This window comes from Xenopus tropicalis, chromosome 2 (genome assembly GCF_000004195.4).
Source record: "Xenopus tropicalis strain Nigerian chromosome 2, UCB_Xtro_10.0, whole genome shotgun sequence".
NCBI classification, from domain to species: Eukaryota; Metazoa; Chordata; class Amphibia; order Anura; family Pipidae; genus Xenopus; species Xenopus tropicalis.
This window is the reverse complement of record NC_030678.2, coordinates 172,680,131-172,701,954: the sequence shown is the minus strand read 5'-3', so window position 1 is coordinate 172,701,954 and position 21,824 is coordinate 172,680,131. Positions and strand designations below refer to the sequence as shown.

The following is a 21,824-nucleotide window of genomic DNA, read 5'->3' as shown; positions in this document are numbered from 1 at the left end:
GGCAGCCATTCCTGCACCGGTACAGCTGGGGTGTTTGCTACAGAAACCCTACTATAGTTTATATAAATACCCCGCTGTGTAGCCCCGGGGGCAGCCATTCCTGCACTGGTACAGCTGGGGTGTTTGCTACAGAAACCCTACTATAGTTTATATAAATACCCCGCTGTGTAGCCCCGGGGGCAGCCATTCCTGCACCGGTACAGCTGGGGTGTTTGCTACAGAAACCCTACTATAGTTTATATAAATACCCCGCTGTGTAGCCCCGGGGGCAGCCATTCCTGCACTGGTACAGCTGGGGTGTTTGATACAGAAACCCTACTATAGTTTATATAAATACCCCGCTGTGTAACCCCAGGGGCAGCCATTCCTGCACTGGTACAGCTGGGGTGTTTGCTACAGAAACCCTACTATAGTTTATATAAATACCCCGCTGTGTAACCCCGGGGGCAGCCATTCCTGCACTGGTACAGCTGGGGTGTTTGCTACAGAAACCCTACTATAGTTTATATAAATACCCCGCTGTGTAGCCCCGGGGGCAGCCATTCCTGCACTGGTACAGCTGGGGTGTTTGCTACAGAAACCCTACTATAGTTTATATAAATACCCTGCTGTGTAGCCCCGGGGGCAGCCATTCCTGCACTGGTACAGCTGGGGTGTTTGCTACAGAAACCCTACTATAGTTTATATAAATACCCCACTGTGTAGCCCCGGGGGGCAGCCATTCCTGCACTGGTACAGCTGGGGTGTTTGCTACAGAAACCCTACTATAGTTTATATAAATACCCCGCTGTGTAGCCCCGGGGGCAGCCATTCCTGCACTGGTACAGCTGGGGTGTTTGCTACAGAAACCCTACTATAGTTTATATAAATACCCCGCTGTGTAGCCCCGGGGGCAGCCATTCCTGCACTGGTACAGCTGGGGTGTTTGCTACAGAAACCCTACTATAGTTTATATAAATACCCTGCTGTGTAGCCCCGGGGGCAGCCATTCCTGCACTGGTACAGCTGGGGTGTTTGCTACAGAAACCCTACTATAGTTTATATAAATACCCCGCTGTGTAGCCCCGGGGGCAGCCATTCCTGCACTGGTACAGCTGGGGTGTTTGCTACAGAAACCCTACTATAGTTTATATAAATACCCCGCTGTGTAGCCCCGGGGGCAGCCATTCCTGCACTGGTACAGCTGGGGTGTTTGCTACAGAAACCCTACTATAGTTTATATAAATACCCCGCTGTGTAGCCCCGGGGGCAGCCATTCCTGCACTGGTACAGCTGGGGTGTTTGCTACAGAAACCCTACTATAGTTTATATAAATACCCCACTGTGTAGCCCCGGGGGGCAGCCATTCCTGCACTGGTACAGCTGGGGTGTTTGCTACAGAAACCCTACTATAGTTTATATAAATACCCCGCTGTGTAGCCCCGGGGGCAGCCATTCCTGCACTGGTACAGCTGGGGTGTTTGCTACAGAAACCCTACTATAGTTTATATAAATACCCCGCTGTGTAGCCCCGGGGGCAGTCGTTCCTGCACTGGTACAGCTGGGGTGTTTGCTACAGAAACCCTACTATAGTTTATATAAATACCCCACTGTGTAGCCCCGGGGGCAGCCATTCCTGCACTGGTACAGCTGGGGTGTTTGCTACAGAAACCCTACTATAGTTTATATAAATACCCCGCTGTGTAGCCCCGGGGGCAGCCATTCCTGCACTGGTACAGCTGGGGTGTTTGCTACAGAAACCCTACTATAGTTTATATAAATACCCCGCTATGTAGCCCCGGGGGCAGCCATTCCTGCACTGGTACAGCTGGGGTGTTTGCTACAGAAACCCTACTATAGTTTATATAAATACCCCACTGTGTAGCCCCAGGGGCAGCCATTCCTGCACTGGTACAGCTGGGTTGTTTATCTGTTATCTGCTATGTAACCTGTGTCTTTTCTACTTTTGAAACCCCACAGCACCCCCTGCTGGTAAAGAGATTTCAACACAATTGGACATCAATTGGAGGCTGAAAGAAAGTGTATTGCCTCCAATAAGGATTATTTATATCTTAGTTGGGATCAAGTACAGGTACTGTTTTATTATTACAGAGAAAAGGGAATCATTTACCCATTAAATAAACCCAATAGGTCTGTTCTGCCCCCAATAAGGGGTAATTATATCTTAGTTGGGATCAAGTACAGGTACTGTTTTATTATTACAGAGAAAGGGAATCATTTAACCATTAAATAAACCCAATAGGGCTGTTCTGCCCCCAATAAGGGGTAATTATATCTTAGTTGGGATCAAGTACAGGTACTGTTTTATTATTACAGAGAAAAGGGAATCATTTAACTATTAAATAAACCCAATAGGGCTGTTCTGCCCCCAATAAGGGGTAATTATATCTTAGTTGGGATCAAGTACAGGTACTGTTTTATTATTACAGAGAAAAGGGAATCATTTAACCATTAAATAAACCCAATAGGGCTGTTCTGCCCCAATAAGGGGTAATTATATCTTAGTTGGGATCAAGTACAGGTACTGTTTTATTATTACAGAGAAAAGGGAATCATTTAACCATGAAATAAACCCAATAGAGCTGTTATGCCCCAATAAGGGGTAATTATATTTTAGTTGGGATCAAGTACAGGTACTGTTTTATTATTAAAGAAAAAAAGAAAATTTATTTTTAAAATGTAGAATTATCTGTTTATAATGGAGTCTATGGGAGATGTTTTTTCTGGAATTCAGAGCTTTCTGGATAACAGGTTTCAGGATATTGGGTGTCATATACCTATACATGCAACTAAGCCAGTGTCTGTTCCTGGATGTCCTGCTGTTGCAGAAGGTGCTTTTGATATAATTATTTACAGTTTAGAACTGCTGTCATTCTGCAAATTAAGTGTTCTTTGTTATTAACAGCCCTGTTTAGTATAATAAAGTATTTTTGTACCCTATAGGTGTATAAAGATAATCCCTGTCTAAGCAATACATTCTCATATGTTCATATTATATTGTTAGGAATCACTAAAACATTTTTCATGGACTTTCAAAAAAATCAGAGTAAATGCAATAAAATCTCCCAGTTAAGGCTATTTATACCATTATCAAGTACACAGCCCCATCTAGTGGCTGTAAGCAGAACTAGCTATGCCCCCTGGTAGCCTCTAGTAAGATTATTATACACAAGAACTGGGCTATGAGAGGTGCAAGCTGAGCCATATCTTACTGAATCTTGGTAGGAAATAAAGTGCAAAATCAGCATTATACAAGGAACTAAGTGAACATTGTTTATAAATGACGGCCTAGTTCTATCAGAAATGGCTGCCCAGCATTGTACAAGTATAGGATGCCTTATCCGGAAACCCGTTATCCAGGAAGTTCCAAATTACAGATAGGCCATCTCCCATAATCTCCATTTTAAAGAAATGATTCCCTTTTCTCTGTAATAATAAAACAGTACCTGTACTTGATCCCAACTAAGATATAATTACCCCTTATTGGGGACAGAACAGCCCTATTGGGTTTATTTAATGGTTAAATGATTCCCTTTTCTCTGTAATAATAAAACAGTACCTGTACTTGATCCCAACTAAGATATAATTACCCCTTATTGGGGCAGAACAGCCCTATTGGGTTTATTTAATGGTTAAATGATTCCCTTTTCTCTGTAATAAAACAGTACCTGTACTTGATCCCAACCGCAGGGGTCAGTCCTTGGTCCCTTGCTTTTTAACTTGTTTATTAATGACCTGGAGGGGGGCATAGACAGTACTGTTTCTATTTTTGCTGATGACACTAAATTGTGCAAAACTATAAGTTCCATGCAGGATGTGCTGCTTTACAGAGCGATTTGACAAAATTAGATAACTGGGCAGCAAACTGGAAAATGAGGTTCAATGTTGATAAGTGCAAAGTTATGCACTTTGGTAGAAATAATATAAACGCGAACTATCTACTGAATGGTAGTGAGTTGGGGGTTTCCTTAATGGAGAAGGATCTAGGGGTTTTTGTAGATCACAAGTTGTCTAATGCCAGGCAGTGTCATTCTGTGGCTACTAAAGCAAATAAAGTGCTGTCTTGTATAAAAAAGGGCATTGACTCAAGGGATGAGAACATAATTTTGCCCCTTTATAGGTCCCTGGTAAGGCCTCACCTTGAGTATGCAGTGCAGTTTTGGGCTCCAGTCCTTAAGAAGGATATTAATGAGCTGGAGAGAGTGCAGAGACTGCAACTAAACTGGTAAAGGGGATGGAAGATTTAAACTATGAGGTGAGACTGTCGAGGTTGAGGTTGTTTTCTCTGGAAAAGAGGCGCTTGCGAGGGGACATGATTACTCTGTACAAGTACATTAGAGGGGATTATAGGCAGTTGGGGGATGTTCTTTTTTCCCATAAAAACAATCAACGCACCAGAGGTCACCCCTTTAGATTAGAGGAAAGGAGCTTCCATTTGAAGCAGCGTCGGGGGTTCCTCACGGTGAGGGCAGTGAGGTTGGGGAATGCCCTTCCTAGTGATGGGGTAATGGCAGATTCTGTTAATGCCTATAAGAGGGGCCTGGATGAGTTCTTGATCAATCAGAATATCCAAGGCTATTGTGATACTAATATCTACAGTTAGTACTAGTGGTTGTATTTATAGTTTATGTATGTGAGTGTATAGATTGGTAGGTGTGGGTTAGGTGTGCTGGGTTTACTTGGATGGGTTGAACTTGATGGACACTGGTCTTTTTTCAACCCTATGTAACTATGTAACTAAGATATAATTACCCCTTATTTGGGGCAGAACAGCCCTATTGGGTTTATTTAATGGTTAAATGATTCCCTTTTCTCTGTAATAATAAAACAGTACCTGTACTTGATCCCAACTAAGATATAATTACCCCTTATTGGGGGCAGAACAGCCCTATTGGGTTTATTTAATGGTTAAATGATTCCCTTTTCTCTGTAATAATAAAACAGTACCTGAACTTGATCCCAACTAAGATATAATCACCCCTTATTGGGGGCAGAACAGCCCTATTGGGTTTATTTAATGGTTAAATGATTCCCTTTTCTCTGTAATAATAAAACAGTACCTGTACTTGATCCCAACTAAGATATAATTACCCCTTATTGGGGCACAACAGCCTTATTGGGTTTATTTCATGGTTAAATGATTCCCTTTTCTCTGTAATAATAAAACATTACCTGTACTTGACCCCAACTAAGATATAATTACCCCTTATTGGGGCCAGAACAATCCCATTGGGTTTATTTAATGTTTAAATAATTTTTTAGTAAACTTAATGCATGGAGATCCAGTCTATGGAAAGATCCCTTATCTGGAAGACCCCAGGTCCTGAGCATTATGGATAACACATCCCATACCTGCAAAGACTTTCAACTTGGCTTTCTGCTCCTCTGACATTTATCCTACTGAAACCTTTCAACAGTTAATCCCTCAGAACCCCAAAACCACACACAAGCCCCTCACATACCCTCCTCCCCCTTATAGCTCCTATTTAGTAACAATCATTTAACACTGTACAGTTGGACACGGATTCATTTAGCATGGGAATATTCATTTAAATACAGGGTTCAAGGAGTTATGTATGTGAGATAAAGCAGAGAAGAACACTAAGGGCTATATTTATCATGTTGTGTAAAAAGTGGAGTAAAACATCACCAGTGATGTTTCTCATAGCAGCCAATCAGATGCTTTGCTTTGATTTCCTAACTGGTGAAATCTAATTGCTGATTGGTTGCCCTGGGCAACATCACCAGTAATGCTTCACTTCACTTTTTACACAGCATGATAAATATACACCTAAGACTCATACCTTAGCAAAGAGAAGACACCATAGGAATTTCGAACTGCGCTCTGATCCACTTGGAGATGGCTGTTCCTCTGTAACTCAGAATGATTCTGGAATAGGTCACAAAATGACATGAAAATAACTATTTAAGTTTTGGGATCTTCGGAAACATAACAAGTCTCTAAGGCCCTGTATATAAAGGGGAACATAGCAGGAAAATATAACCCTTATACTGGTAAAGCTCTATAGCTGTAGCATCTATACTATTACTTACTATAATAGATAATCAATGGGGGCAAATGATGCCCTTGTACTAAGGTCTGTTTAAATGAAGGGAAAGATATACAGTATTTGTGCAGAGGTACAAGCATCTCACCTTGCTCTCAAACGCTGCCCCATAATACCCATCGTTAAGGCCAAAAATGATTTCGTTTGGGTTACAGGCATGGATCTGCAAACAAGAGAAAAAAATCAGTGTAAAAAAACATTTCATCACACAGGAATGGGTTAAATTATCAGTACAGGGTTAAAAGAAAAGCAATAAAGGAAAAGGGAAAAAAAAAAGCTATACAATCAGATGATGACAGGTAGCAGAAAAAGTCGGTCAGGATTGCAGCGGCACTTTGCTCCCTGCTGGTGGAAGGCAGTATTACAGGCTTCTACAAAAGCTTTGGACCCTCCGCACTTTGCGCAAATGTTTTATAACAGGAACTGATACTGACCTGCGGGCCGATGTACTTCAGCCCATCCAGATTCACTTTCCATTCTATCAGCAGCCGGCAGACGTCATTTTTCCCACCCCATATCCTCACCACAAAGCACGATACGGATGTGTCCAAGCGGTCTGGCATCAGCCCAAAATCAAGGCTCCGCCATGTTGGATTCTACAAGGTAGAGGGGAAAGATAAATATATGTGAATTACTCTGCGTGCCTGAAATGTACAGCAAACCAAGCTTCTACAATTTTAGGATCCAGCAAAACTCTGAATCCTTTGCAAAAGATTAACTGAATACAGAAGCGAATCCGAATCAGAAGGGTCAAAGAGAATAATGCGCAAAGCGCATGGTGAAAAGTGTTCAACTCCCATGTTTATGTGACAAAAAGTCTCACCACTCACCACTAAATCTGAAACCATTAGGGGTGCAATGAGGATATGTCAACAAAATTCATACAGACAGAAACAAGAGGTCCTCTGCTACATCCCAGTCATCCCCGGCAACCCTGGGGGTTTTAAACTTGAAAGCAAGTTGCAGGTAAAACTCAGCCCCTTTGTCAAATGTCAGGCCAGACCGGGGGTGAGTGAGTGTAGGACAGGCCAGACCGAGGGTGAGTGAGTGTAGGACAGGCCAGACCGGGGGTGAGTGTAGGACAGGCCAGACCGGGGGTGAGTGTAGGACAGGCTAGACCGGGGGTGAGTGTAGGACAGGCCAGACCGGGGGTGAGTGAGTGTAGGACAGGCCAGACCGGGGGTGAGTGAGTGTAGGACAAACCAGACCGGGGGTGAGTGAGTGTAGGACAGGCCAGACCGGGGGTGAGTGAGTGTAGGACTGGCAAGACCGGGGGTGAGTGAGTGTAGGACTGGCCAGACTGGGGGTGACTGTGACGTACTTCGCCAGCTTGAAGTACTGTTTTTTGCAATATATGGAAAAAAAAATGCTTGGTGGCTCAATGCACAGAATGATATTGATAATGAAAATGGGGGGAGTACAGAGGGGCTCTTGTCTCGGTCTATATGAATGTTGCAGTCACAGTCTCACTGCACCCCCGCCTAATGCTTTATTTAGTGATGAGCACAACTTCCCCCTTGTTTTTTTTATCCATAACCACTGAGATAAAATGCCACTTCCGTTTGTGAGCTGCATTTCAAAAAAGGCAACTGGGCGCCATGGATTCTTAAAACTCTTACCTGCAGATTCCATTCTCCCGGTAGCCTGACATTCTCGAAGCCAGACGTCAGTAACTCCAGCTTCACACAGGATTTTTCAGCCGGCTAGGCTCTCTATGTTATCATTTATATCCCCGCAGCATTCAGGTTTAGTAGGGCAGTATTACCCTGAGCATGATGTATTGCTATAGGAGCTACCAGCAGTTCAACTTCCATGTTTATGTGATAAAAAGTTACATGATTTCAAGGATTTGTTTGACCCGAGGCATGTATTCAGCCGAATCCTGGATCCGGTACATCCCTAGAATCTATGTCTGGGCCTCATTGCCTTTTTAGCTATGCAGCACACAGCCGGAAGAGGGATTTTATCCAGGTATTTATGGATAAAGCAATAAAAATAGTTACATTTGTCCAAGGCAGAAGTGTTATTGGAAGGGGGGTAAAATTGATTTTTTTACATGAAAAATGTTACTGTTCCTTTAATGAATAGTAATTAATTGGCGAGGGGGGTGGGAGCTAAACTGCATAGAAAAAGCTCACAGGGAAAAGAGCACCGGGAGGCGCCGCACTTACCAGAGAGTCTTTTACTACTTCGCTCTTATAGAATTCTGCCAAGAGAAACAGAAGAACAAGTGAGTGTCATTACTAACGTCTCTTTATTCAGAAACATTAACCAATCCCCGGGCAGGTAGATGTTACCTACTTATCCTATATACACTATAGAGCCTCCCTGGGTCTTGTGCAGCTTTAGGCTGATGGCCCACGGAGCGAGTTAGTAGCCCATGATAGACCTATGCGACCATGGACAACTAACTTTTCTCCAAAATGCCTTTCCAGGGGCAACAATGCCTGCGGGCAACTTTGGAAAGCTGAAGCGGCAACTCCTATTGTTGCCAGTGGAAAGGCATTTTGGAGAGAGAGGTTAGTCGTACATGGTAACAGAGATCTATCGCGGCAACTAACTCGCTCTGTGGGTCATCTAAAGCTTTTTATGCCCTCTAATGATCTTTTACTCACAGTGCTGATCTTTTGTATTGCAGCTGCTGTTCACACCCTCATGTACGTCAGCTCTATGCAATAAAGCATCAACTTCCCTCACTATTTTAAAGGACTGGACAGTTATGTAACATACCTCCCACTTCCAGAAGCCCTCCACACAAGAATCCCAATACTGCCCTGTGTACATGAACCTGTTAATGCAGAGCAGCAGCCCCTCATTTGCCAGAATCCACAGCTTGCCAGTCCAGACCTGTTAGCAGCCACCATCTCTAGCTGCTTGAAATGTTTAGGTGGCCATACACAGGCTTATTTCAGCTACTGACTCAGGTCCTTCAGACGATACTGTGTATGTGCCTACCTGACCAATACCTGGCCTAAAATTGTCCAGATCTCGATCGGGCAGGTTTGATTTTCCGTCGGATTGGGGATGGGATCCTTGGTCCGATGGCCCGTATACCCGCCATTAGGGCCAAACTAATGAATTAGCCCGACATCGTGGATATCAGAATCTTGATATCCAAATGAGTGGATCTCGCAGTGTATGGCCACCTTTGCCAGCTGAAGATCTGGTCCTGACTTCTATTGTGCGATCTCATAGATGGCAATGGCCCACCACATAACTGAATGTCAATCAGCAAGATATGGCAGCTACCATTAGACCCACACTGGCAATGTGTAAGTTCTGGCAAATGCCAGAGGGGCTGCTGTAAGGTGCCATAGGTACTCACTATTTATTGGCCTGGGGGGGGGCTGTTTGTGCCTCTGGGTACTGGGAATGCCGGGGGGGCTGTAAGGTGCCATAGGTACTCACTATTTATTGGGCTGGGGGGGCTGTTTGTGCCTCTGGGTACTGGGAATGCCAGGGGGCTGTAAGGTGCCATAGGTACTCCCTATTTATTGGGCTGGGGGGGCTGTTTGTGCCTCTGTGTATTGGGAATGCCAGGGGGGCTGTAAGGTGCCACGGACAGTAACTATTTATTGGGCTGGGGGGGCCGTTTGTGCCTCTGGGTACTGGGAATGCCAGGGGGGCTGTAAGATGCCACAGACAGTCACTATTTATTGGGCTGGGGGGCTGTTTGTGCCTCAGGGTACTGGGAATGCCAGGGGGGCTGTAAGGTGCCACAGACACTCACTATTTATTGGGCTGGGGGGGGGCTGTTTGTGCCTCTGGGTACTGGGAATGCCAGGGGGGCTGTAAGGTGCCACAGACAGTCACTATTTATTGGGCTGGGGGAGCTGTTTGTGCCTCTGGGTACTGGGAATGCCAGGGGGGCTGTAAGGTGCCACAGACAGTCACTATTTATTGGGCTGGGGGGGCTGTTTGTGCGTCTGGGTACTGGGAATGCCAGGGGGGCTGTAAGGTGCCACAGACAGTCACTATTTATTGGGCTGGGGGAGCTGTTTGTGCCTCTGGGTACTGGGAATGCCAGGGGGGCTGTAAGGTGCCACAGACAGTCACTATTTATTGGGCTGGGGGGGCTGTTTGTGCCTCTGGGTACTGGGAATGCCAGGGGGCTGTAAGGTGCCATAGGTACTCACTATTTATTGGGCTGGGGGGGCTGTTTGTGCCTCTGTGTATTGGGAATGCCAGGGGGGCTGTAAGGTGCCACAGACAGTAACTATTTATTGGGCTGGGGGGGCCGTTTGTGCCTCTGGGTACTGGGAATGCCAGGGGGGCTGTAAGATGCCACAGACAGTCACTATTTATTGGGCTGGGGGAGCTGTTTGTGCCTCTGGGTACTGGGAATGCCAGGGGGCTGTAAGGTGCCACAGACAGTCACTATTTATTGGGCTGGGGGGGCTGTTTGTGCCTCTGGGTACTGGGAATGCCAGGGGGGCTGTAAGGTACCACAGACAGTCACTATTTATTGGGCTGGGGGGGGCTGTTTGTGCCTCTGGGTACTGGGAATGCCAGGGGGGCTGTAAGGTGCCACAGACAGTCACTATTTAATGGGCTGTTGGTGGGCTGATTGTGCCTCTGGGTACTGGGAATGCCAGGGCCTATTTTGAATGCCAATCTGGACCTGGCTGCCGAGCACACTGGCCTAAGGTATTTTGGAAAGCAGGTGGAGTAGTTCAGGAAGGGGTCTTCTGCGGGGAATGTATGTTATATATATACATGCTGGTTACTGGGGACAGTGCATCTTCTTTCATTCCATCACCTACCTCTGTAAATCTTTTTCTCATCGCACAAATGAAGGGTAAAGTAAGTGTCGAGGAGTCGATATCCATTTTTATTCACAATGTTCCGAGCTGCAATATTCCTTAAGTGACGGAGGCGCCTCTGAAAACAAATTGAAGGTAATAAGGCAAGTAAGAGCCAAATCTAATACAGCAGGTTTGTCAAAAAAATGTAACAGTACAGGTATGGGATCCCTTATCCAGAAACCCGTTATCCAGAAAGCTCCGAATTACGGAAAGCCCATCTCACATAGACTCCATTTTAATCAAATAATTCACATTTTTCTCTATAGAAATAAAACAGTACCTGTAATTGATCCCAACTAAGATATAATTACCCCTTATTGGGGCAGAACAGCCCTATTGGGTTTATTTCATGGTTAAATGATTCCCTTTTCTCTGTAATAATAAAACAGTACCTGTACTTGATCCCAACTAAGATATAATTACCCCTTATTGGGGCAGAACAGCCCTATTGGGTTTATTTCATGGTTAAATGATTCCCTTTTCTCTGTAATAATAAAACAGTACCTGTACTTGATCCCAACTAAGATATAATTACCCCTTATTGGGGCAGAACAGCCCTATTGGGTTTATTTAATGGTTAAATGATTCCCTTTTCTCTGTAATAATAAAACAGTACCTGTACTTGATCCCAACTAAGATATAATTACCCCTTATTGGGGGCAGAACAGTCCTATTGGGTTTATTTAATGTTTTATTGATTTTTTAGTATAGGGTATGGAGCTCCAAATTACAGAAAGACCCCTTATCCGGAATACCCTTGGTCCTGTGCATTCTGGATAATGGGTCCTATACCTGTACTACTAAGCAAGCAGCAAAAAATAGCTAGCCATGCTTTATGGCTGAGATTCTAGCTATCTGTATAACAGAGCATTCTGTCACAGTGGCACAGATCCTATCTGATCCCCCCATTGTAAGCAGCAGTCCTGCCCTGCTTTATGGCTGAGATTCTAGCTATCTGTATAACAGAGCATTCTGTCACAGTGGCACAGATCCTATCTGATCCCCCCCCCATTGTAAGCAGCAGTCCTGCCCTGCTTTATGGCTGAGATTCTAGCTATCTGTATAACAGAGCATTCTGTCACAGTGGCACAGATCCTATCTGATCCCCCCATTGTAAGCAGCAGTCCTGCCCTGCTTTATGGCTGATTTTAGTATCTCCCAGAGAACAATAGGTACAATACTAACCCTACTGGTGCTGTATTTTGGTTTGTTTCTTATTTTCATATTTTCTAAACCAGGAATAAAACAAACATGATGTGCAACCCCAAGTGCTCACCCACATATGGCTGCAGTATGGCAGCAGACTGCATTGCATGATTTTCTTCAAATATCTTTCTATATTTAAAAGCAAAAAGCATGTAGCTTAGCCTTAACAAATACAAACCAGAGAATTCATGGATATTATATTTGAAAACAGGCAATTGGTTTTATACTGAATAAGTTAAACAAATACAGGTATAGGACCCGTTATCCAGAATGCTCGGGGCCAAGGGTATTCTGGATAAGGGGTCTTTCCGTAATTTGGATCTCCATACCTTATGTCTACTAAAAAATCAATAAAACATTAATTAAACCCAATAGGGCTGTTCTGCCCCCAATAAGGGGTAATTATATCTAAGTTGGGATCAAGTACAGGTACTGTTTTATTATTACAGAGAAAAGGGAATCATTTAACCATTAAATAAACCCAATAGGGCTGTTCTGCCCCCAATAAGGGATAATTATATCTTAGTTGGGATCAAGTACAGGTACTGTTTTATTATTACAGAGAAAAGGGAATCATTTAACCATTAAATAAACCCAATAGGGCTGTTCTGCCCCCAATAAGGGGTAATTATATCTTAGTTGGGATCAAGTACAAGGTACTGTTTTATTATTACAGAGAAAAGGGAATCATTTAACCATTAAATAAACCCAATAGGGCTGTTCTGCCCCAATAAGGGGTAATTATATCTTAGTTGGGAATCAATACAGGTACTGTTTTATTATTACAGAGAAAAGGGAATCATTTAACCATGAAATAAACCCAATAGGGCTGTTCTGCCCCCAATAAGGGGTAATTATATCTTAGTTGGGATCAAGTACAGGTACTGTTTTATTATTACAGAGAAAAGGGAATCATTTAACCATGAAATAAACCCAATATGGCTGTTCTGCCCCCAATAAGGGGTAATTATATCTTAGTTGGGATCAAGTACAAGTACTGTTTATTATTACAGAGAAAAGGGAATCATTTAACCATTAAATAAACCCAATAGGGCTGTTCTGCCCCAATAAGGGGTAATTATATCTTAGTTGGGATCAAGTACAGGTACTGTTTTATTATTACAGAGAAAAGGGAATCATTTAACCATGAAATAAACCCAATATGGCTGTTCTGCCCCCAATAAGGGGTAATTATATCTTAGTTGGGATCAAGTACAAGTACTGTTTTATTATTACAGAGAAAAGGGAATCATTTAACCATTAAATAAACCCAATAGGGCTGTTCTGCCCCCAATAAGGGGTAATTATATCTTAGTTGGGATCAAGTACAAGTACTGTTTTATTATTACAGAGAAAAGGGAATCATTTAACCATTAAATAAACCCAATAGGGCTGTTCTGCCCCAATAAGGGGTAATTATATCTTAGTTGGGATCAAGTACAGGTACTGTTTTATTATTACAGAGAAAAGGGAATCATTTAACCATTAAATAAACCCAATAGGGCTGTTCTGCCCCCAATAAGGGGTAATTATATCTTAGTTGGGATCAAGTACAGGTACTGTTTTATTATTACAGAGAAAAGGGAATCATTTAACCATGAAATAAACCCAATAGGGCTGTTCTGCCCCCAATAAGGGGTAATTATATCTTAGTTGGGATCAAGTACAGGTACTGTTTTATTATTACAGAGAAAAAGGAAATCGGTTTTAAAAATCTAAATTATTTGATTAAAATGGAGTCTATGGGAGATGGGCTTTCCGTAATTTGGAGCTTTCTGGATAACAGGTTTCCGGATAAGGGATCCCATACCTGTATTAACAAAATATGGGAATAATAAGGGAGATACTGAAAGTACAGCTTTAAGCAAAGCATGTAAGGAATCACATGAACGGGGCAAACCCTCTGTAATACAGATAAGAATTTCACAGGATACATCACATGATTGGCTTAAACACTGGCTATTAATAAAAGGGGACGGAGAGGCGACGGCATAAGCCACTTGTGATTGGAGTTAATTGTTACGAATGGAACACGTGATCGAGCACATAACAACGCAGCACTGTAGGAAAAGTCAGCTGTAATCTACACAGTTACAATGTATCCCTGTTAGTTCATACGAGGGGATTCTCCATTCACGAGTACATACGGACAGACTGAGAAAAGCAGAAAGAGAACCTGTTCCTATAGATTCCTCGAATCTCTATGGTAAACCCCTGCTGGAATATTATATTCTCCATCTATTTCAAAGGGAAGAGAACTAAGATGTGGTTTCTCCGGCTGTCACTGCACTCTCACAGCACTCTGTGACAAATGGCTTAGTAATGCTACAACACTGCAAGGCCGCTCTGTCCTACATTGGATTAAATGCGCAAGAACAACAGCACTGACGTATAGAAATCAATAGTGTATATACATCTAATAGGGGACATCGGAAGGAAGGGACGGGTCAGTGGGGCCCGAGGGCAGCAGCAAAGGCCAGAGAGAAGCAGCAGAAAAGCAACTTCAGAATGAAGTAAAATAATTGTTAGAGTGATTTGCTCCCATTCACCCACAAGAGCATTAGTGAGGTTGGGCACGGATATTGGGGATCAGGCCTTGGGGTTCCAGTTCATCCCACAGGGGTTCAGTTGGGTTGCCCCTCCCATTGCTGCTATAACTGCCCCTGCCCTTCTGGGAAGGTTCCCAATAGATGTTAGGACATTGTTGCTGGGAGTTGCTCCCATTCAGACACAAGAGCATTAGTGAGGTTGGGCACGGATATTGGGGATCAGGCCTTGGGGTTCCAGTTCATCCCACAGGGGTTCAGTTGGGTTGCCCCTCCCATTGCTGCTATAACTGCCCCTGCCCTTCTGGGAAGGTTCCCAATAGATGTTAGGACATTGTTGCTGGGAGTTGCTCCCATTCAGACACAAGAGCATTAGTGGGGTTGGGCAAGGATGTTGGAGATCAGGCATGGTTCACAGTTGGGGGTCCAGTTCATTGCACAGTGTTTGGGTTGAGGTTTAATCTCTTTTCCAAATTCTCAAATTTCAGCAAACCAGTTCTGTACACGGGGGCATTATTGTGCCAAAACAGGAAAGGGCGTTCCCCAAACTGTTCCACGAAATGGTCAGAAATGTTGCCGTACCCTGGGCGTGAAATAAAATACATTTGTAATATAGTTAGTAAGGCAAAAATGTCATCTATAAAGGCTGGAGTGGGCAGATGTCTAAAATAATAGCCAGAACACTACTTACATTGCTTTACAGCTCTCTAACCTCTTAGTTAGTCGGGTGGGGCACATGGGACACAACTGTTCAGCCAGTTTGTGTAACACAGGTCAGATTCAAAAGCAAACTAACTGAACAGTTATGTCCTATATAGTCCCCCCTCAAGTCACTGATTGGCTACTGACCGCTAACAGCTTAGAGAGCTGTAAAGGAGGAAGTAGTGTTCTGGCTATTATGTTAGACATCCGTTTTCTATATATTTTTTTTAAAAAAAAAGTGGGATGACAAAGAAAAGTAAAGGAAATACTGTCCCTGCTATGAAGAATACAGTGTAACAGAATAGCCCCACACTGGGGTTGCTGATATTATTTATAGCACAAAAGCGGCCCTACAGTGGCACGGAAGAAGCGAGTAGCCAGCCAAAAATCAAGTGGCTTCTTGGACAAGGTTAAAACTACAAGGTGAACCACGAAGCCCTTCAGTTTCAATTTGAAATATTGATAAGACACATTAGAAATTAAAACCCAGCAGCCCTTCATAAGACCTCTAGCTACAAACTTATACCCACTGCATTCACAAATAACATCTCATCAACCAACTGGGACTAGGGTGAAAAGAGTTAAATAATTAACAAATGGTTTTTTGTTTTTTTTTAGAGGAAGCAGGCCCCGCCCCAAACCCAGAAATGATAAAGCAAGGAAATACCAACAGCCTCTAACAAACACGCCCAAAAAAGAATGTCTAGCTTATCTGGCATGTTCCGTGCCAAGGCTGCACAGTACTTTGGAAAAGCTTGGGAAGAAACACTACATGCAACCTAAACATGCCACAACTACTACTCCCAGCATCCTCTGCCAGCCAATATCCAGTATGGGAGGGCACATTACCTGGCCCTGGTACAGGCTATGAGCAAACTTAGGGGGCTGTTCCTGCTGAATTGTGCTTAGTACAGGGGAATCCCTATGTGCCATAGTTTTATGGTATCTCTCTGTACAGGCTATGAGCAAACTTAGGGGGCTGTTCCTGCTGAATTGTGCTTAGTACAGGGGAATCCCTATGTGCCTTAGTTTTATGGTATCTCTCTGTACAGGCTATGAGCAAACTTAGGGGGCTGTTCCTGCTGAATTGTGCTTAGTACAGGGGCAAGAAAACCAACAGGCTGCTTGATGGTATTGCTCTATGGGGCACAGGCATCAGACAAAAGGGAAAAAAATATCAACGTTTGTATGTTAATGTATAAATGATTAACTGTCTGTGTACATATATGTCAGCAGTACATGTTCTGTAGAACGTCCAATCACCCAGCAGCTAATCAGCGAGCCCCACAATCGTTAGGAACCCTGCTGCCCCTTCCATTTTCTCTCCAGAACCCTGTCAGTATCAGAGACGGCATGCTGTGGGCTCTACATTATTAATTCCATGTAATGCTAGCGTGAGTTACAGGAAGAACAAGACACGGAGCGTACAAACAACAGGGTGTCCCTGGTACATCTGCTCAGTGGGGACAGCAATAGCTTATATAACCCTGTCCTTCCTCGGATACGTCTACTGCATTGTTCTATATTAGCTTCCGCCCTTCCATGCATCTGAACCCCTACACCCGCAACCGCGCAGGTTTTACACTGCATTATTATCCAGGCCATTAGTATAGAAATATACTCCCATGTACAATGTCTTCCCTGGCTGCTGAACTTTACTATTAGGGAATAAAATGGTGGCCATACACGGTAAGATCAGCTCGTTTAGCCACCTACGGGTGGGCGATATTGGACTAACCTCGATTGTTTGGCCCTGGGGCCAAATCGATTGATTTAGAACAGCTGGTATAGGCGCAGTCAGTTCGGGGACTGTACCAACAAGCCAATGTAGTTGGGGAGGCCCGTCGTTGGTGCCCATACGCGGGCTGATAAACTGCCAAATCGGTCTAAAGGACCGGCAGCTAGAATCGGCCTTTCTATGGCCACCTTAAAATGAGAAGGAAATGGAAAAACTAAGTACGTTTTTTTTTAGAAAGGTCTATGTAAATACAGCCATAAGCAGAAATGCTGCACTCTGAGTCCTCTATCAAAAGAAACACAGGATTTCTTATCTCCTTTTTTGGGAACATGTTATTCAGTATCACACTTCCTCTCTTTTAGGGCTCATTCAGGTTTGGGGCTTGAGTCTGCTCAGTTCTCTCCTCTCTCCCCCCTCCCATAAGAATGCATAAGAACTCACTTCCCCCATCCTTAGGTCTGAGCTGAGCCTCCAACAGGCTACAACTGGAGCAGGAAGCTACTACCAAGCTAAAATGGCAGCGGCTATTTTAAACAAACAGAGGGAGCTTCTAGGGCTGTTACTCAGGCAGGTAAAGGTTTCTGCTGAATAAATATAGGGTTCTAGGTGGCACTAATGTGGCGAATCTACTGGCAGTAAAATGCCAAAATGACTTTCCTTCTCCTTTAATTGCCTACGCAATCAATAAGACTAACAGAATCGGTATGTGATATTCTCACAATATAATGAGCCTTTTTGCAGTGAAGTAAAGCCACGTGATTTCTACAAAATGGACTATTACAGGTAGCCACCTTGGCACACAGCTTGTGGAATCCCCAACACTTGCACCCTGCAGCTCTGGCTCAACCCGAAGCCACTGACCCACACCACCACTATGCTCCCTACTCAGACCTGCTACTACCCCACCCAGGTACCCGCTAGACCTGAAATTACATCCCCGTGGACTGGAAGTGACATCACTGTAGCGGCAGATCTACCAGGTAAAGGGGTGGTTGGTCTGAGACCCACAGCTGAACCACATACCCAGATAGGGTACTCACGGACTGCCCGCCTGGTTGGCGGATCAGGAACTCTTTAAAAGAAACCTGACCACTTTGCGGGTATTCTTCAGGTACCTGACCTTCTGTAATTCTCTATTGTGGGGGTCACATATTCAGTCTGCAGGGGGGCTGTAGATGGGGAGGCAAATACCTTCAACATTATTTTGTCTAGACTTGCTCTTAAGGGCAAATTCCCATATTTTACGCAATCTTAACTTCCAATTTGTGCCTGTATGTTACCCGACCCTTTCGATTGTAAGCTCTACGGGGCAGGGACATCCTTCCTGTGTCTTATACCACATGGCACTTAATCTCTGTGTGTTTATACTTATTTATTGTATTTATGATAACACTTATCCTCCCTGTGTGTTACTATGTCCCTTGTAGCACTTTAGAAATAAAGTTATACATAAATCGTTAAGTTGGATTGAAAAAAGACCAAAGTCAAAGAGTTCCCTGAAGGCTGAGTGTGATTGGCTGACTACCCCCAGGGAGGAGCATTAGCCACTGCTGGTCTAGTAATCAGCTAGCCCATGGATACAGAGCTCATAGAATTATCTCACAGACAGCGGCTGGGGAATTCCAAGCTGATACTCGTGACTCCTCAGTCTAAATACCATAACATGGAGACCCTCCTGACCCGAAATGAAAAATAAAATAGTATGAATTCATGTGTTTGGGATAAATGATCAGGGATTTCACCACGGACAAGCAGCCGGAGGCTAAAACAAAACAGGATCTCTGGTTTTAATATAACGGGAGTTATGTTTAATCTTCTGTTTCTCCTCCTATAAACAGCAAATACCAACACAAAGCAGCCAATCACACGCACTGCACATAATTACATATAGGATTAAAATGACTTTTCCTCAGATCTTTTGCTTTTTTTTTTCATTTTAAAAGCTTTCGCAATGATCAAGGTTTAACACGGTGCTGGCAGCCCAAGGCTTCATTTGTTTATCCAATCAGAAGCCTCCCTGGAAAAAGATGTTGCCTATCCCTACTCAGTCTCTTCCTATGTTAGGCCACAAGGGGGCAGGGCAGTTTGTCTCAGCCAATCACAGCTGTCTATTTGACCCATGGCAGGCAGGATGTTTTGACAGCCAGTGTATTAGCTCTGCATGGTTCTCTGCTACCACATATCTAGCTGGAATCTCAGCCATAAAGCAGGGCAGGACTGCTGCTTACAATGGGGGGATCAGATAGGATCTGTGCCACTGTGCCAGAATGCTCTGTTATACAGATAGCTAGAATCTCAGCCATAAAGCAGGGCAGGACTGCTGCTTACAATGGGGGGATCAGATAGGATCTGTGCCACTGTGCCAGAATGCTCTGTTATACAGATAGCTAGAATCTCAGCCATAAAGCAGGGCAGGACTGCTGCTTACAATGGGGGGATCAGATAGGATCTGTGCCACTGTAACAGAATGCTCTGTTATACAGATAGCTAGAATCTCAGCCATAAAGCAGGGCAGGACTGCTGCTTACAATGGGGGGATCAGATAGGATCTGTGCCACTGTGACAGAATGCTCTGTTATACAGATAGCTAGAATCTCAGCCATAAAGCAGGGCAGGACTGCTGCTTACAATGGGGGGATCAGATAGGATCTGTGCCACTGTGACAGAATGCTCTGTTATACAGATAGCTAGAATCTCAGCCATAAAGCAGGGCAGGACTGCTGCTTACAATGGGGGGATCAGATAGAGCATTCTGTCACAGTGGCACAGATCCTATCTGATCCCCCCATTGTAAGCAGCAGTCCTGCCCTGCTTTATGGCTGAGATTCTAACTATCTGTATAACAGAGCATTCTGTCACAGTGGCACAGACCCTGTTATACAGATAGCTAGAATCTCAGCCATAAAGCAGGGCAGGACTGCTGTTTACATTGGGGATCGGATAAGATCTGCATACCAACTCTAACCTACAATGTATCTAAGTATGTCAGCCTTGCCCATAATGCACCCCAACAGCCTTACTCACAGCATACCGTGACTGTCTTAAGCCACAAAGCAACCCAGCCCTGCCAGTCTCCCTATCAGAGTATCTCAGCCCTGTCAGTCCTACCCACAATGCAATATATCCCAGCAGCCTTTCCTATAATGCACCCTTATTCTGCAATACACCCTTACCTTGTCAGTCTCCCTCCAACAATGCACCCAAACCATGAAAGCCTTTCCCAAAATGCACCCCAACCCATATAGCCTTAGCCATAGTGCAGCCTAGTGCTGGCATTTCTACCATACAACCCAGCCTTACTCATAGTGCCCATTACCTTACAGCCTTACCCACAATGCACCCTAACCCTGACAGCCTTACCCACAATGCACCCTAACCCTGACAGCCTTACCCACAATGCACCCTAACCCTGACAGCCTTACCCACAATGCACCCTAGCCCTGACAGCCTTACCCACAATGCACCCTAACCCTGACAGCCTTACCCACAATGCACCCTAACCCTGACAGCCTTACCCACAATGCACCCTAACCCTGACAGCCTTACCCACAATGCACCCTAACCCTGACAGCCTTACCCACAATGCACCCTAACCCTGACAGCCTTACCCACAATGCACCCTAACCCTGACAGCCTTACCCACAATGCACCCTAACCCTGACAGCCTTACCCACAATGCACCCTAACCCTGACAGCCTTACCCACAATGCACCCTAACCCTGACAGCCTTACCCACAATGCACCTTAACCCTGACAGCCTAACCCACAATGCACCCTAACCCGGACAGCCTTACCCACAATGCACCCTAACCTGGACAGCCTTACCCACAATGCACCCTAACCCTGAAAGCCTTACCCACAATGCACCCTAACCCTGACAGCCTTACCCACAATGCACCTTAACCCTGACAGCCTTACCCACAATGCACCCTAACCCGGACAGCCTTACCCACAATGCACCCTAACCCTGACAGCCTTACCCACAATGCACCCTAACCCTGACAGCCTTACCCACAATGCACCTTAACCCTGACAGCCTTACCCACAATGCACCCTAACCCGGACAGCCTTACCCACAATGCACCCTAACCCTGACAGCCTTACCCACAATGCACCCTAACCCTGACAGCCTTACCCACAATGCACACTAACAGCCTTACCCACAATGCACCTAAAGCGTTCCCCACAATGCGGTGCGGAATGCTGCCCCTATAAGTGCAGGAGACAGCATACAGTGCCTGTAGGGACCCACCTGCTGTGTGTGAAGCTCCACATGCAATGAGCGGGCTCCAGGCCCCGGCACCATTCCGACCCCCGGAGGCACGGACACAGAAGGGCCCAGAACGGACAAAACATCCCTCCCGCGGGAAACCGGCAAAGTGGAGCTCATGGCCTCCGTAGTTGCGAGCCTACACTGCTACCAGCAAGCAGCCTTCCCCCTCCCCATCCAGCTGACTCTCAGCCGCCACCGCAGCTTCCTTCCGGGTCCGGAGCGCGCACGCACAGCCGGTTACGCGCACGTACAGCAACCTGTGAGGCTGAGTGTGAGCGGTCAGCTGGTGGGCGGGGCTCTGTTAGTCACGCCCTTCGCTTTTTGCTCAGCGCCGATTGGTTTATAGACAATTTACAACAAAAACAACAACACGGAGGTTATAGAGAGGCGGGATTGAAGGGAGGTTTCCCATTGGGTAGTTTGGCTTTCAGTTCAAACAAATGGGCGTGGCTACACGAATTATCCTCTCCCAATGCTGTGTGGCGG

At 44.8% G+C, this 21,824-nt stretch overlaps 1 protein-coding gene across 1 annotated transcript in view; it reads right to left on the bottom strand.

The window, feature by feature from the left end:
- uvrag (UV radiation resistance associated) overlaps nucleotides 1–21,616 on the bottom strand; it is an 80,069-nt gene extending 58,453 nt beyond the window's left edge. Inside the window, exons 1-6 of the mRNA XM_002941163.5 lie at nucleotides 21,318–21,616; nucleotides 10,832–10,949; nucleotides 8,240–8,274; nucleotides 6,503–6,664; nucleotides 6,157–6,231; nucleotides 5,805–5,890 (exon numbers count right to left, since the gene is read on the bottom strand). Of these exons, the coding sequence (XP_002941209.2) occupies nucleotides 5,805–5,890; nucleotides 6,157–6,231; nucleotides 6,503–6,664; nucleotides 8,240–8,274; nucleotides 10,832–10,949; nucleotides 21,318–21,455 (614 nt within the window). The 5' untranslated portion in view covers nucleotides 21,456–21,616. The remainder of the gene's footprint in view (nucleotides 1–5,804; nucleotides 5,891–6,156; nucleotides 6,232–6,502; nucleotides 6,665–8,239; nucleotides 8,275–10,831; nucleotides 10,950–21,317) is intronic.
- Between the last annotated feature and the right edge of the window lie 208 nt (nucleotides 21,617–21,824).